The 18482-nt window shown below is 35.5% G+C and overlaps 1 protein-coding gene across 2 annotated transcripts; it reads left to right on the top strand.

The window, feature by feature from the left end:
* Positions 1–707: 707 nt before the first annotated feature.
* On the top strand, positions 708–8006 carry LOC147394092 (uncharacterized). Of its 2 annotated transcripts, XM_086453234.1 has the most exons (4): positions 708–3444; positions 4935–6090; positions 6205–7525; positions 7664–8006. In XM_086453234.1, exons 1-3 carry the CDS (start codon positions 829–831, stop codon positions 7473–7475), a joined length of 5043 nt encoding a protein of 1680 aa, XP_086309360.1. In that variant the 5' UTR covers positions 708–828; the 3' UTR covers positions 7476–7525; positions 7664–8006. The 2 variants fall into 2 exon arrangements, with proteins under 2 accessions (XP_086309360.1, XP_086309359.1); XM_086453233.1 differs by having other exon boundaries at positions 4935–7525.
* Positions 8007–18482: the final 10476 nt, after the last annotated feature.

Below are 18482 nucleotides of genomic sequence, written 5' to 3'. Positions count from 1 at the left end.
CGTTGGTTTGATGGAGTAGGCTGGCATTTTCCAATAATAAATAATGAGTGTTGATAATAAGACCTGCTTGACACATTTGTTCACATCCCAACAAATATTTGACATGTGGCTTGAATGACATCAAGAATAGAGAAATTCTCTCTCTTACCTGTTGTTCATATTTTTGTTATTTTAGATTTTAAATCTTAAAAAAAGTCTTTCATGTTTATAATTTAACAATACAATTTTTTAGATTTCATGAAAATATTATTTTTGAACTTGATCCAAGGTATTAAAAATAAATAGTGAGAGAATACTTAAATTTAAAAATAAATTTTAATTGTGAAAAATAAATTTTTTTTTTTAAATTGATATAATTTTGTCCTCTAATATTCAATTACATTGGATCACGTTTTTAAATGTCATAAGGTGAATAGATCAGAAATTATTATTATTTTTTTTTTTTGGCAGCATGAACAAAATGGTGTCAAGTGCGCTAAAAATAAATTATTCCATTTACAGGTGGGAGAAGTGGGAACAAGATAAGAACAAGGTCATGCATCACCACTACTAAAATTAGACCTTTTTTGTTTTTTTTATAATCCTCCACTCACTTTGGATACATTGTATCTGGGATATCAGACAGACTTGAACTCTTGAGCCCACCAGTGGGACTTTAGTTAAATACATCCATGTGAATATGTGATATTGAATTATTTACTAATGAGAGGTACCATAGAATAGAATAAAGGAAAGGCAAGAGTTGAAGAAACTTATTATTAATAGTTAGGTAGCATCTGCTGCTGCTGCTGATAAACCATCTAGATCGATTGATTGACCGAGGAAGAGATGGCCGCCAATACTGTTGTCTCTTTAGTGTTGGAGAAGCTAAGACAGCTACTAATAAAAGAAGCAAGTTTGCTTGATGGATTGGAGGATGCAGTAAATTCACTCTGTGATCAGCTGGAAATGATGGAGCCCTTCCTCAGGGATTGTGGGAGGGTATCCCAAGAGGACGAATCTGTAAAGTTGTTCTTAAACCAAATCAGAGATCTAGCTTATGAAGCTGAGAATGGTATCAACAGATTTGTCGCTACAAAAGTTACTATAGACAGATTAATGGGTTTCGTTCGACCTGAATTTTGGAGTACGAAGAGTGGTGTTCTAAGAAGGATCAATGATATCATGAAGAGGATGGACGAAATTTATGCAACTAAAGATAAGCTTGGGATAGTAATTAATATGGCTTCAAATCAAGCTTCAGAAGAGGATGTTGTGGGCCTTAAGGATGAGTTAGATACATTGTTGAAGCGGATGTTTGAAGGAGATCAGCCAGCGGAACGCACAGTCATTTCCATTGTAGGAATGGGCGGTCTGGGGAAAACAACTCTGGCTCAGAAGATTTACAATCATCCAATCATTAAATATGAGTTTGAAAGCCGTGCATGGGTGACTGTATCTCAAAAATATAAACTTAATGAACTTCTGCAGAGTCTCATGAAACAATTTACAAGAATCACAGAAGCAATGGAGATGATGAATGAGCACGACCTGGGTATGGTTCTCTACAACCACTTGACAGATACTAAATACTTGATAGTCATGGATGATGTCTGGAAACCTAAAGTCTGGCGAGATTTGAATTCATTCTTTCCCGATCAGGGGAATGGAAGTAGAATCTTGATCACGACACGAAATAACCAAGTGGCTGTGCAAGCCAATACAGACCAGCCAAAGTGTCCTCCGCACCATCTGCGCTTTCTAGACGAAGAAGAAAGCTGGGACCTATTCCGAAACAAGGCATTCCAAGGCAAAAATTGCTCATTAGAGTGGGTAGAGGTGGGACGACAGATCGCACATAAATGTGGTGGGCTGCCATTAGCCATTGTTGGTTTAGGAGATTTACTATCCAGACAGGAGCCCAACTTGAACGAGTGGAGAAGATTTACCCAACATGTGAGTACCTATCTCGCTTACGAGTCAGATCCGTGTAAAGATAAATTGGCTTTAAGCTATGATGCTCTGCCTTATTACTTGAAGCTTTGTTTCCTATATTTTGGTATGTTCCCTAAAGATCATGAAATCCCAGCAAGACAGTTGATCCAGCTGTGGATAGCAGAGGGATTTATTCAAGAAAAAGATGGAGAAATGATGGAAGATACCGCAGAAACATGCTTGGAGAAGCTAGTTGATCGAAGCCTTATCCAAGTGGCAAGTAGGAGGTCGGATTATGGGGTGAAGACGTGCCGTATCCATGTTCTTTTGCATGATCTATGCATTTATGAAGCTCAAAAAGAGTGTTTTTTTTTCCAGATTCATGGGCAAGAAATAAATTCTCCTCCCCAAACAAATCCTTCTCGACTTTCTGGGAATTATGAGAGTCTTGTAGACATTATGTGCGACCCCCTGACTGTTGCAAGAGTCCAGTCTCTCCTTTGTTTCACCCAAAGCTCAGATGCTTCTTCAGATTCGAAATCTGATGCTTCCCTCAATTTTCATAAAAGATTGCCACTGCTTAGAGTGCTGGGGATTGAAGGCTTGGGTTGTAAACTCAAGGGCATGAGAAGGCTGGTTCATTTGAGGTACTTGGGGGTGAGAAGCAAAACTACAACTGTAAGAATTCCACACTCCATATACAAGTGCTGGAATCTTCAAACCCTTGATTTAAGATCAGGCTACATCCCTCATGCACAAGCCGCACCAGGCAGTATTTGGAAGATTAAAAGTCTAAGACATGCGTATTTCCAAGGCCAAACTCTTCTACGTATGCCACCCCAGTCTTTGTCATCGAAAAACGATGATGACTCTTCTCTAAAGTACCTTCAGACTTTGTCTACCATATGTCCCAGTAATTGTACACGCCAAGTCTTCTCCAAACTACCCAATCTTTTAAAATTGGGAGTTTGTGGAGACTTAGAATCCTACATTTATGCTTTACTCGATAATCTCGTGATATTGATGCGCCTTCAGTCATTAAAGTTGGTAAGACACCATTCTTTCAAACCACTGACAAGAATTCCAAATCAGTTTCCGCCAATGCTTACCAAACTCACCTTATGTGACACTGCACTACACGAAGATCCCATGCCGGTGTTAGGAAATCTACCAAAGCTTCAGATTCTCAAATTGGTGGGCGATACATACAATGGGTTTCAGATGGTTTGTTCATCAAAAGGGTTTCAACAACTCCAATTCTTGAAAATTGTGAGATTGAAAGTACGTGAATTAATAATCGAGAAAGGAGCAATGCCGAACGTAAATCATTTGGTTGTCCGTGACTGCGATCATCTATATACTTTTGACGAAGAAGATTTGCAGCTGTCTGCTGTTAAGAATGCAATAGAACAATGGCAAGAGATAACAGCAGCAAGAGTTGAAGAACAAGTTGAGGAACAAGTTGAAGAAAAAGAGATAAAAGATGAAAGCATACGGCACATAAGTGTACATGGTTTCCCCTTTATCAAGGTATATCCATGGATCCACACTGATTTTGTTATTGTTTTTTTTTTTTTTTCCTATGTAGGCCAAGAGTACAATAGAACTACAATTTTGTTATACATGGTCAAAAGCCCAAAAAAGAAAATTATAATCTTTCTTCCATTGAAAACAACTGTCACTCCTAACGAATTAGGATTAGCATCCTACAAACATAAAACTATTATTTAGACCTTTGGATCCCCTGGACCCCTAATAGGAGAGGAGGAGAGAGGGGGGGGGGGGTGTACTGACCCCTGCAACCCTCCAACAGAAGAGAAGAGCAGGCTCCGCGATCATGGGGCAGGTAAAACCAGGCCCTACCAATTGCTCCATCCATGCATATCAGTACCATCATGCTCCAAAAAATACAACAGAGCACACATAATCAACATGGATGGTGTGAGTGTGAGGTGAGTTCCACCTTCATACAATTAGTAAACTCATGTTGAACGTTACAAAATTCTGGCTCCACCCATCCTATTTTGAATGTTGTCTGTTGATGCTAATCTATACACCAATTCATATGTATTCTTTGAATGCTGAAATTTTCTTGTTTGAACACTGTACTGATGTTGTAGTGTGTAGAAATCCATTGATATATATATATATATATATTTGCATTGCATATTGAGATCAATGATTTTCTGCACACTGCCACATCAGTGCAGTGTCCAAGGAAGTCAGTTTAGAACGACTCTTTCCCTCTTATCTTTGAGGTCTGATGGAAAGGTCTTATGAGGCTCTGTTCAGATGCTAGTGATTCATTAGAAAAGGCATCCCTAGAAAAACTGTACTAATTGCTAGACAAGTTAAGTAATTGACTTTATATTTACCAAGTTGACTCGAGAAGTTTGTTCTATGGAATTTTGGGGCCAAATCATCTCAAAATCCAAGTAAATTTAGTCAATTCAACGATTTTTTTTTTTTTTCGCTCAACAGACCAATCAAATGAGCCCACGTGAATTGACGTGGTGTGCAGTGGAGAGCCAGTGAGCACTGTGATGACAAAAAAATCCACTCTCTTTTTATAGTTCTTTTGGTGCAATCAAATGCCTGAATTCATTATATTTTCCATGACCAATTTTTCCCAGGTATCTAGTTTTACTTTCCATTGAAAATAATTGAATCCCTACAATCAAACAGTCCCAAATAAATAATCCCGTTTGTAGTTGGGAACAAGATAATATTGGCTATGAGAAAGACCCCCACCATTTACAATTAGATAAACACTTCCCTTACCAACTTAGAAGGACTTGAAATCTTACTAAGAGTTGTTGAGCTCAAATGGATTGCCACATTGGCAACCCATACACCACAGCCCTCTATATTTCATGGGAAAAATCAGATCCGATATTCTTTGGACTTGATCCAAGGTGTTGAAAATGGATGGCTACTGAACTCCCACCAAACTCCCAAACTTAAAATTAAAAGTCAACTGTGAAGTATGCTTCTTGAAATTAACATAGTAGCATCTGCAGATGGATCGAAATCGATTGGATGGAGAGATGGCCGATACTGGTGTTTTCTCTTTTATCTTGGAGGACCTAAGCCAGCTACTACTAAAAGAAGCAGATTTGGTTCGTGGAGTGATGAATGAGGTGTGGTCTCTCTGTGATCAACTCAAACTAATGCATCCCATCCTCAGGGAATGTGAGCAGGTATACCAAGAGGACGAAAAAGCAAAGATGTTCCTAAGCAATATCAGAGATCTTGCTTTTGAAGCTCAGGATACTATCTACACATATGTCTCTGAACAAGATAGTAGCAGGAGGGGTGACTTCTTCAATATGACAGAGAAGCATGAGGTTCCAAAAAAGATCAAGAACATCAAAGAGAGGATGGAAGAAATTTTTTCTACTAAAGATAAGTTTGGGATAGGAATAAAGAAGGCTTCAGAACCATCAAAAGAGCGCCCGTCTCGTAGGAAAGCTCGTGTCATTGAGGAAGAGGATATTGTGGGCTTTAAGGATGAGGCAAATACATTGGTAGAATGGCTTATTGGAGGGAAGTCAGAACATGACGTCATTTCCATTGTAGGAATGAGCGGCCTAGGCAAGACGACTCTAGCCAAGAAGATTTACAATCATGAAAGCATTCAGAATGGGTTCCAATGCCGTGCATGGGTGACAGTGTCTCAAGAATATAAACCTACGGAGCTTCTGCAGACCCTCATAGAACAATTTATAAGAATTACAGAAGATATGGAGACGATGAGTGAGGAACAGCTGGGAAAGGTGCTCAAGAATTGCTTAACGGGCTGCAAATACTTCATAGTCATGGATGACGTCTGGATACCTCAAGTCTGGCTAGACTTGAACTCATTTTTTCCTAACAAGGGGAATGGAAGCAGCAGAATCATGATCACGACCCGCAATAACGAAGTGGCTATACAAGCCAATCCAGTACCAAACTTCCCTCCACACTATCTACGCTATCTAGACAAGGAAGAAAGCTGGGAGCTATTCCGAAATAAAGCATTCCGAGGCGAAAATTGCTCTCCACAATGGGTAAACTTGGGAAGACAGATGTCCGGAAAATGTGGTGGGCTGCCACTAGCCATTGTTGCTTTAGGGAGCTTAATATCAGAAAAGGAGCCAGACTTCAACAAGTGGAGAAAAGTTACCAAACATGTGGGTAAGTTTCTCGCCGAGCATCCAAATCTGTGTAAAAATGCATTGGTTTTAAGCTATGATGCTCTGCCTAATTACTTGAAGCCCTGTTTCCTATATTTTGGTATGTTCCTGAAAGATCATGAAATCCCCGCAAGACAGTTGATCCAGATGTGGATAGCAGAGGGATTTATACAAGTGACTGGTAGAGAAACACTGGAAGATACTGCAGAAACATACTTGGAGAAGCTAATTAATCAAAGCCTTATCCAAGTGGCAAGTAGAAGGTCAGATTATGGGGTGAAGACGTGTCGTATCCATGTTCTTTTGCATTATCTATGCATTGCTCAAGGCCAAAAAGAAAGATTTTTCCAGATTGATGGGCCTGAAATACATTATCCTTCTCCAACAAATCCTGTGCGACTTGCTGGGAATTATGAAAGCTTCGTGCACATCATTTGCAACCCCTATGTTGTTGCAAAAGTCCACTCTTTCCTTTGTTTCACTGAAAAATCAGATACCTTGGGATCGGGTGGTAATGATAAGTATAATTTCAATGACATTTATAAAAAATTTCCATTTCTTAGAGTGATGAGGATTGAGTCTTCATCAACGGCAGGTAATGCTTTGTGTGGTGAAATGATGGGAAAGCTGATTTATTTGAGGTACTTCAGGATGAGTAGCGAAATTTCCCTCAAAAAAATTCCTCCTTCCATATGCGATGCTTGGAATCTTCAAACTCTTGATATAAGATCGAGATGCCTCCCCAATGCACCAGACGAGATTTGGAATATGAAAAAACTAAGGCATATACATTTCCAAGGCCAAACTCGGCTGCCTCAACCATCAAATGACGATGACTCTACACTAGAGTACCTTCAGACTCTGTCCACCATATGTCCAAGCAGTTGTTCAAGCCAAGTCTTCTCCAAACTACCCAATCTTTTAAAATTGGGAGTTTGTGGGGATTTAAAACCCCACATGGAAGCTTTGTTCAATAATCTCAGTATATTGAAGAACCTTCAGGTATTGAAGTTGATAAGAAAGACCCTCTCTTTCAAGCCACCGACGAGAATTCTAAGTGGGTTGCCACCAAGCCTTACCAAGATCACCATATGTGATACTTCACTACGCCAAGATCCCATGCCCGTGTTGGGGAAGCTACCAAACCTTCAGATACTCAAATTGGTGGGTGATGCATACTACGGGAGTTGGCTGATTTGTTCACCTCAAGGATTTCCACAACTCCAACTCTTGCACATTGTGAGATCAAATGTGCGTTATTTAATAATCAATGAAGGAGCAATGAAACGATTAAATCGTTTGGTTGTTCGTGACTGCCCTTCTTTGAATTTGGACAAGGCAATGCCACAGCTTACTTCCCAGCAGCTGGTTGTTGAGCACACATGACATAACCAAGGTACTGAGGGGTTGTTATGGTTGGTGTGAGCATGTATCAGGTAAGTTCCACAATGATATTCTTTTTGCTAATGACTCCTACTTTATCTTCAGTTTATATCATATAGATGCTTAATGGATAAAAATCTCTTTGAACTATAATTTGTATCTTCTCACTCTGTTTTTTTCCATTATGATAGAAAGGGATGGTTGAGTCAACAAGCAATCAGGGTATCTTGCTTTGAGGCAGACCTCCTAACCCAAGCCGCACCTATATAGTCGAGGAACACTCCAAAAACCTGACTTCCATGTCAGGTCACTTCCAAGAAGCCCCTCCCATTTGTTCACATGCAACCTCCAGTGTTACTCACCGTGTCACTAGAAATATGGAGGAGAAGGAAGGTAGGAGACCATTGGATGGGCATCCTCAAGCATCTGGTGACACATCAGGTTTTTCCATCAATCGGCTGATATTTAATGAGGGAAGAAGTCTCAAGCTTTCTGTTGCTTTTTTTTTTTTCTTCTCTTTTAGTTCACTATTGACATCAAGTTGGTTTGCCTCAGTTTTAGCAAACTATCTGTGATTTCCTGTTCCGTATCTGTGGGATTAAAGGACATGAAGGGAGGAAATCTCCATGTGGTAGGTTGATTTACAGTACTTGATTGGATTTCAAAAGGTTTCCCTTCGGAAAAATAAGAAATGTTCATTATTGCTTTTGGAATCCTTTCAACAAACCTTAATGTCTATGTAACAAGACAATGTTGTACTTTTTAAATTAAAAAAAAAAGATAATAATGTACATATGGTATTTTATTAGATTCAATTAAATTGAAAAATGATTTTACTTTTTCCCCAAAGTGTATGCATGATTTGTTTTGTTCATGTGTCAAGCAGAGCTCATCAGTAATTCGACTCCCTAATTGCACAAATTTGGATTGGTTTCAAGACATTTGTATGTAACAATTCTAAACAGTAAAAATACTCCGGCAACGATCCAAAGTGTTGCACAAGTCCATTGTTTAAACAATTCCAATCATGAATAATAATAATAAGAGTTGTGCTGGAGTGCCCTCAAGCTGGAGTCTCATATTGCACTTCTTGATGTGAAAGTGGATAGGAACCATAGATGGTTTTTCACTCGTATCTCAATGAAAAGAATCTATGGTTCCCATTCACTTTCACGTCAAGATGTGCAATGCAATATGAGGTTACAGCCTGCTGAAGTCACTTCAGCATTATTCTGCTCCATACTCCACTCTTTCCTGTAGTTTGGCTTAGACCCAGACGTTGGACACTGTTTTATGAAACCTTGGAATTACTAGAGTGCTGGATTTAGGTGATGTAGCTAGACACACAGAACTTTTCTAACATGAGAAAGCTAACCTTAGGAGACCAAAGCTATCGGTGACCAATGCCAACACTAGAGCATCTTTTTAACATGAGATCCTAAAATTAAAGAAGTCATTACATGTCCGTGTGTGATTAGTTACTCAATTGGTGGGTTTCCTAAAACTCCAAGTAGTGCAACTTGTGAAACTGGAAATAATTGTCATGGATCGATCAATGAGATACCTACGATATGTAGTTATAACTTATAAGTCAATGTAGTCTATACGGATTTTCTGCATTTGAGAGAATGAGAGTAAATGTCACTTCTTCCAGACGACTTAGAAGGATGACACGGCACACAATGTCCACTCGCACGGCATTGAACGACTCACGCATGAGAGAACTGATCCTAAGCCTCACAAACGAAACCATGTCCCGTTTGAAAGGGAGAAGTGTAGTTAAGTTAAATAAACAAATATCATCTTAACCACACCAAATTAAATTGTTTTAAACATTTTTTTTAGAAATATTTCTGTTGCACAAGCCCACTATTTTATTTTATTCAAACCATCAGATTCGGATAAATTCATCTAAGAAAATTGTCCATTAATTGATTTTTGATGATTGAGCCTTCTTTTATAAATTGTATTCCTGACGAAGTAGGGAAAATGATTCATGTGATGTAATTCGGGACAGGGTGGGGTAAACATTCAAACAAAAAAAAAAACTTCACTCTCTATGTTTAATAACCTCGTCATATTGAAACACCTAAGATCATTGAAGTTGAATAAAATCATCAATTTCCACCATTGAAAGTTTTCCCTCGCCAAGCTCACCTTATGTGAAAATTCAACTATCGGAAGATCCAATGTCAATGATTGTTATCAATACCAACACTAGAAAATTTTAAATATTTTTGTGTGGGCAATAGTGACTCATCAATTTCTCAAACTCCGAACATTTGAACTTGGCTAGCAACTATACATTTGGGTAAAAGTAGAGGTTATTAAATCGAGTCCTACTCATAGTGTTGAGACCTTTCATTCTTCCCATTTCTTCTTGCAAATACTCAATTTGTTGAGCCAATTTTTCGTCCGTCGTACTTTTGGCCTCTGTGGCCCTATACTCGCATTCGTCATCAGGAATAACCATCGAAGGTGATCAATTCTATGGAATATAGAGCGGGGGTCCTTGGTATTCTAGCACTATGTGTGGCAAGGTGGTCTGTGGTCCTTGCGAAGGTTACTTGGGTAGATCCTGATTTGACCCTAACACATGGTGTTGTACTATTTGGGCTTGTATAAAGCTGGCATTGGCTAACACGGCGTTCAACATCTTTTCTTTCTTCTCAATCATTTTCAATAGTGATGTTATCTTTGCATCAACATTTAACATTTCGACCGTTGTAGGTTGTGCTGCTTTGAAAGTGGTAACGATTGAAGATCTAAGGAAATACGAAGGCACCTCTGGCTGTTTATACTTCTTTCGTTTAGCCACCTGTGACTACAAAGGACTAATGCTCTATTTGGAAAAGTTGTATGTAAAGTTGCTGATGCTGAATTAAGTTGCTGAAGCTGAGAGAAAGTTGTTGTTGTTGTTGCTGAAGCAACTTGCTGAATTGAGTATATTGTTTGGTAACATGCTGTCTAATTGTTCTGTTATGATATTGAATTGTTTGGTAACATGCTGTCTAGAAATTACTTGATGAAATTAAAAGTAATATTAAAAAAAGAGATTATTTATTTGATATAAGTAATAATATGTTAATAATAAATATAAACATAAGATTTAATATTAAAAATAAAAATAAAAATTCAATTTCATTTTTTCTGTACTAACATATTTAATGTCTATCAAATAAATAATAAATAATTAAATAAAATTTTACATCATGTATATATGGCATTATAAATTTGTTGAGCAATCTCATCTCATACAATATTCATATCAGCAACCAATTCATCATCAACTTCATTTGGTGTCGTATTAAATGCGCTTCCTCCATCAATGTCAACATTTTCATCCTCATATTGTGTAAACTAACTATCAGTAACTGATTGTTATCGGATAAAATTATGTAAGGCCATACACACACATACACTACGTATCTGAGTCACAAAAGAGTATGAAGCCATCTGTTTCAAAATCGAGAATCGTTTTTTCAATATGCCGAAACAACGCTTAATAACGTTTCTTCATGAAGAGTGATAATAATTAAACCACTCCTCTTTCGTTCTTGGCCCATTTCCTCTACGAAAATCATGAATGTGATACCGTGTATTACGATATGGTGCAAGATATCATCGCATATTTTGGTAACCCGCATCAATCATGTAATATTTTCCTAAGATAATTAAGATATTTTTTTCAGTAACTTTAAATTACCTTAATGGATATAAAAAATATCAAAAATAAGAAAATAAAATAATATTTCATTACCAACATGAGGATGTGGGAAATTCAAACTCGGATCGTAAGCGCAGATTAAAAGACTCTCCAATCATGTGCTGAACCTTCCCATCCAACTAAAACAAAATTGAACTGCATGTCAAATAAACAAATAGCCAAGACATTTTGTGTACATTCGGTCTTTCTTCCTGATCGAAATGGTATTTTTTTGTCAAATGGTATAACTGCAGGTATATGAGTCCCATCAATTGCTCCTACGCAATCATGTTTCATTTAAAAGTAAACATTAAATAATTAGTATGTTATTGATTATATTAATTCAAATATTGCATAATTAATTACCTTAAACCATGTAAAATATCGTCGATCTGCTAATATTTTTGGTGGTGTGACGCTCAAGTCAAGTGTTTTTATTAAGTCATGGGCAAAACTATATAATGCTTGCAACATGTGATGAAAATATCGACTTATCGTTTCACCAGAATGTTGGAATCTATCTTGATTATTTCTATTCCTAACATTATGCCCAACTGTATATAAAAAAAATTGCAATTTGTTCTTTAACTCTCACTGTTCTACTATCTTGAAGTAATCCTCTATCTCTCATAAAATAGCATAATCTATTGAAGACATATTTGTCCATACGAAAATTGTCATAACAAGGCATTGGGTTGTATGAATCAAGTATTTCTCTGACATATGAATCACCAGAAAATAGTAAAGTTCGACATGGTTGCTTCATGCGTCGATTCTTTATACGGTAGTAATACTACAGTAAAATAAAGAAAAAAAAATTCTTATTTGTCATATCATCCATCTGTTATTGCATACATGTAAATCACATGATTATAAATATATAATAATTCATAATTATCAAATCATATAGAGTTTAAATGAAAAATAAAAAATTTAAACACAAATATTTCTACCAATTATAACGTAAAACTATTAAGTAAAAAATGAATTTAAAAATTTAATAAACTTAAATAATGTCTTCTAACAATTATAGTAATAAAAAAATAATAAATAATATCACTATTCTATTATAACATTTAATAGAATTTATAATCATAAATCTACCCTATCCTTAAAAAATTATCCATCACAAGATCCCATGAGCCTCTTCAAACTTCATTTTAATTCATTCTGATGCAGACATGCGGTCAATATCCATCAAGCCAATAAAAATCTCCCTGTTAGAAGACTCTTTAAATAATTTATCAATTAAAAACATCCATACTGGTCCACATCGATTCATGTCATTGAAAGTACTTAATAGGTTGATGCATGAGATAATAGAAGTATCTTTCTTATTTTTTCAAATCCGTCTCTATATTATCAGTCATTACACAACAAAGTATTCTATGGACTTCAATATCACCCATTTTTGCATTTCTTTTCGCATTCACACTTGTGGTAGAAGAGGGGTCAAACTCATTCGATCTCTTATGACGTCTTCTAGGTATCTCTTCAACAAATTTTTCAACTTGATCAATTGAAGTATTTGGTGTTGACCCTTCATTCACATCATCAATATCTGTTCAAATCATCAAGAGAAACACGACTATCTTGCAAGATTGAAGAAGATGTCTCGTTTGGGGTCATACAATGTTTTCCAGTTGCAACGGTCCCACCAAATATTTGATCTAATTCATATTCGTACTCCAGTGCCTTATATCGAAATTGATTGGAATGTTTATTTAACTGATAAAAGATATAAAATGTAATAAAAAAAAATTAACTAACACATTTAACTTCAATTATTATATGAAAAAAAATATTACCAAAACATATAACTTCCATTGTTCATCAGTTGTTTCAAAAGATCTTGTATTTACATCCCATCCTAATCCAGATTTCATCATAAGATTCTTCCATGCTTTCCATCTATCCTTCTCATAATCCCAACGATGCTTGTATTGAACTTTGGTATAAGATTTTTTTGACTTTTCTTCAAAGATAGTTATAAAATAATCATGTCCTTTTAAAGTTAGATCTCCTCCTCCTTTACCATACTTTTAAACTACTTCAACATAACATTGCATCCAAATTTTGTGTGTTGCTGAATCCCAATATGCTTTTACTGATGGTTGACTAGACATTATTTTGATAAAAATTACAAAAATAAATTTTAAATTAAAAATATTAAGAAAAATAATAATAATAAATTAATTCACATACAAATTTGTCTATGCATCAACCTGATTAAGTTATTGTTTAACTTACTTGTAGACATGTCACCAAGCATTCTAATTAAAAAAACTACTCTAACTCAACATAATTAAATATTATAACACTCATTTAAATAAATTTATTAGTTTTTTACTATTAAAAAAATGGTCATATAAAAAATAAAAAAATCTAAGCAAAATATATAAAAAAAATGAGAGTTTCTAATGGCACCTCAACTTGTACTTATTCTCTACCATTCACCTATTTTCTTTATTTATTACTAAGGTTTGCCTCAAATTACAATGTCAACATAATAAAATATTATAACACTCATTCAAATAATTTTACTATTAAAAAAATATTCATATAAAAAATAAAAGAATCTAAGCAAAAGAAAGAAAAAAAAATGAAAGAGTTTCTAATGGCACCTCAACTTATACTTACTCTCTACCATTCACCTATTTTTTTTTATTACTAAGGCTTACCTCAAATTACAATGTCAACATAATAAAATATTATAACACTCATTCAACTAATTTTACTAGTTTTTTACTATTAAAAAAAGATTCATAGAAAAAATAAAAAAATCTAAGCAAAAGAAAAAAAAATGAGAGAGTTTCTAATGGCACCTCAACTTGTACTTATTCTCTACTATTCACCTATTTTCTTTATTTATTACTAAAGTTTGCCTCAAATTATAATGTCAACATAATAAAATATTATAACACTCATTTAAATAAATTTATTAGTTTTTTACTATTAAAAAAATGTTCATATAAAAAATAAAAGAATCCAAGCAAAAGAAAGAAAATAAAATGAAAGAGTTTCTAATGGCATATCAACTTGTACTTATTCTCTACCATTCACCTATTTTCTTTATTTATTACTAAGGTTTACCTCAAATTACAATATCAATATAATAAAATATTATAGCACTTATTCAAATAATTTCAATAGTTTTTTACAATAAAAAAAAAAAAAAAATTCATATAAAATCATAAACCTAAAACAAAAGAATTTAACGTGTGTCCTAAAGGGGCACCCGATAATAAAATACTAAAAATATATATGAATACACTTAGATTTCTTAGGAATATCTTCATATCTTAATGGTTTGTTGAACACTAAAATTTTCCAAAAAAAATTAAAGAACACGAAAGTGCTCACTTTTAAAAATAAAGAGCTTTTATTGAACACCAATCCTTAATAAATCAGCAAATAATTGTATAGTTGTTGTAGCCTTAGCAAAATTTAGTGTGACAGTAGTAACTCTCTTTTTACTCTCTTTCTAACCCAATCAATTTTTGTGGCTGTGGTGTACATTGGAGTCCAATCTCCTCCAAAATTAGTCCTCCACCATGTTTGATCTCCATCACCACCACAAATTTTTCACTACAAAGTGAACAAATCTTTACCATCTCCACTCAAAGATTTATCTTCCTCTCAAGAGAGCCTCAATCTCTCTCAAAGTTTCAGGTTTGTCCCAAATTTCTTCATATTTTACCATTCAATTTCAAAACAACATTCTAGTTTTTTTTTTCCTACTTAAAGAATTTATCTTTCTTTAGTTTTTTTCTTATTTCCATTATGATCAAGAGTGATAATTAGAAGATAGAGATTGGAGAGCAATTGCCGACTGAAAATTTAAGGTTTTGAATATTGAAAGAAAAAAAAAATAGAGGAACGCTGCTTACCTGACAGAGATGAAGATAGAGAAAGAAAGTTTCTTTGTTGTAAGAGAGAGAGAGAGGGAGAGACATATGACGCCAAATTTTTCCCTTTTATTTTTGTGGAGCCGTGTGATATTGCGGAGGCTCGTTAAAATATTGGAAGTCGAGAGAGTCAGAAGATTTTTTCGAATGAAACGGAGTATGAAAGGACTTCTTATCGAATCCAAACACTCAAGTTCCAAAATCAGAATGAGTTCAGCGTGATTTTAGCCGTGCGAAGGTGTTTCCAAACAGAGTATAAGCGTTACTATCTTATTTACAAAAATAAAGTTGTATGTTGTTTTTATTAGGTTGGGTCAATTTATTTATTATAAGGTAAAGGAGTTTTAAAAGTTGGCATCAACACGGAGCTGGATTGTGTATTTTTAAAAATAATTATATCAGCACAGAGCTGGATTGTGTATTTTTTAAAATAATTACATCAGCACGGAGCTAGCATCGACACAGAGTCGGTGAAATATTTTGAAAAAAAAATTTCATCAGCACGGAGCTGGCATTGACACGAAGTCGATGAAATATTTTGAAAAATAAATTTCATCAACATGGAGTTGGCATCAATACGAAGTTGGTAAAATATTTTGAAAAATGAATTTCATCAACACGGAGCTAGCATAGACACAGAGTCGGTAAATATTTTGAAAAAGTAATGTCATCAGCACAGAGCTGGCATCGACATGGAGTCGGTAAAATATTTTGAAAAAGAAATTTCATCAGCACGGAGCTGGCATCGAATAGAATTGGTAAAATATTTTGAAAAATTAATTACATCAATACAAAGCTGGCATTGACATGGAGTTGGCATCAACACGGAACTGGCATCAACACGAAATCGATGAAATATTTTGAAAAAGTAATTTCATAAGCACGAAGCTGGCATCAACACGGAGTCGATAAAATATTTAAAAAAAATAATTACATCAGCACAGAGCTAGCATCGACACGAAGTCGATAAAATATTTTGAAAAAGTAATTTCATCAGCATGGAGTTGGCATCAACATCAAGTCGGTAAAATATTTTTAAAATTTTGATTTTTACAAGGAAATTGGGTTGGAATAGTACACATTTTTTGTTAACTTCCAATTCAGTTCCATGAAATCAAGGTTGGCCAATTAGATCCTTAGGGAAAAAGTAGCGCATGACGCTTTTGCAAGGGTACTCTTAAATCACCTCATTTCCTTGAACAGACATAGTCTATCCCTCTCGTATCAACAAGGCAAGATCGTTTCTAAGCACCGACTTTAATCAAGGATTACAATTGGCACTTTTAAATCTATTTTTTTTTTAAATACACTTTATTTGATAAAGATTGAGTTCATTTGCATTAATTGATCGGTTGTCAACCTCGTTGGATCATAGATGGATCATGGACTTAATTCGAAATTGGATATGAGTCGTGGACCCATTTCGAAATAGATATGGGTCATGAACCCAATTTGAAATGGATATGGGTCGTGGATCCGATTTAAGTCAATACGAGTCGTTGACCCGATTTAGATGGATATGGGTTGTGGACCAATTTAAGTGGATACTGGTCGTGGACCTAATTTCGAAATAGATATGGGTCATAGACCCAATCTGAATAGATATAGGTTGTGGACCCATTTTGAAGTGGGTACGGGTCGTAGATCTGGTTTAAGTGGGTACAGGTCGTGAATCCAATTTAGATGAATACAGATTGTGGACCCGGTTTGAATAGATACGGGTCATGAACCCAGTTTGGGTGGATACAGGTCCTGAATCCCGTTGAAGTGGATATGGGTCATAGACCCATTTTTGAAGTGGGTACGGGTCGTGGATCCCGTTGAAATGGATATGAGTCATAAACCCATTTTTTAGGTGGATATGGGTCATGGACCCATTTTTGAAGTGGTTACGGGTCATGGACCTAGTTTAGATGGATGCGGGTCGTGGACCCGACTCGGATGGATACGGGTCGTGAACCCAATTTAGGTGGATATGGGTCGAGGACCGGATCGAAACAAATATGGGTGGGGCTACAAGGTTGGTTTGATTTTGAGAAATTTCACACATTTTGTTTTTTTTTTATTTTTAATTTTTTTTTTTTTTTTTGAAATTCTTGTTTAGAAAACCCATTTTATCCAATTTTCCAAAAATTGGGCACATTTTTTTTGTTTTTATTTATTTTTGCTTTTGAAAAGTGGCATTGATGTGTAAACAACAAGTGGGAATCCTAGTCTGTTCTCAGATTCTTACTGGTCCGTATTGGAAACACAGGTAAAACAACCATTGTCTTATCCGTACTTTTAACACAATTGAAGCATCCACTGTTTCATCCGTGTTTTGAACACGATTAAAACGTTAATTGTTTCATCCGTGTTTCCAGAACGGATGAGGCACTCACTGTTTCATCTGTGTTTTGTACACGGTTAAGAGGTCCATTATTTCATCCGTGTTTCCAAAACGGATGAGACACATATATGTTTATCCATTTTATGGACACGGACCATAAAGAAATCTAGTTTCTGCAAATATAGAAACTAGTTCCTTAGCCATTGTTTTGAATGTTCCTCATTTTTTCTCTCATTTTTCACTGTTTTTTTTAATGATGCAATGCATATTCCTCGCTTTTACCTAAGGGAGGATGGAAATAAATCGAAAATATCAACCTATGATCTAAGTATGCCTCATTGGACTTACAACTTGGGCTTCGAGGCCCAACATCAACACTTTAAGTAAATTCAACTTGTTTTTGTTTGGGGGTCGATGTGAATTTGAGAACATGTATCCTAGCTTATCTAATTGAGCACATGCATGAGACTATTAGGTGGCTCTAGGGTTACCCAATCTTCAAATCTTGATGCACACCGGAGTACACACGTCATTGGTTGATGATCAGTTTGATGTGTTTATCCCCGACACTTGAAATAACGATCTCAAACCATGGAACTACTAAGCATCAGGGCTAGATATATTGAGGGTGGGGTGGTTTGTGCAATGAGACTATGCTTGTAAGTACACGTGCAAAAATATTTTTTCATTTTTTTTTCTTTTCATTGACCCCCTTACAAATATATAATGAAAGCAACAAAAGTAAATAAATATTACAATTTGGACATGTGAAAAAATAATTAAAAAAACATAGGAAACAAAAAATGTTAGCAAATAGAAATCTTTTTTTTTTAAATGATCGAGTTGTCACGAGAAGTGAGCCTAGCTTCCCCAGTGGAGTACCAATTGTAGATACGTGATCCTTGATTACGGGTACCACACTACTAAGGATTGGTGTCGCCACCATTCATATTGTAAGAGGGTGTAAATGGTCACTCAGTGTACATTTTTTGAAAAAGTAACATTTTGACGTTTAGTAACTCACGATGGATAAGGTACTAACCAAACCTTAAGATCGGGGTAAGCTG

This window comes from Akebia trifoliata, chromosome 9 (genome assembly GCF_017979445.1).
Source record: "Akebia trifoliata isolate Shusen 1 chromosome 9, ASM1797944v1, whole genome shotgun sequence".
NCBI classification, from domain to species: Eukaryota; Viridiplantae; Streptophyta; class Magnoliopsida; order Ranunculales; family Lardizabalaceae; genus Akebia; species Akebia trifoliata.
The sequence above is the reverse complement of the archived record's forward strand: the minus strand, read 5'-3'. Positions and strand labels throughout refer to the sequence as shown.

Coding starts and splice junctions, on each gene's coding strand:
- LOC147394092 (XM_086453233.1), top strand. CDS start 829: ATGGCCGCCAATACTGTTGTCTCTTTAGTGTTGGAGAAGCTAAGACAG. Junction 3,445..4,934: donor ATGGTTTCCCCTTTATCAAG/GTATATCCATGG, acceptor TAGCATCTGCAG/ATGGATCGAAATCGATTGGA.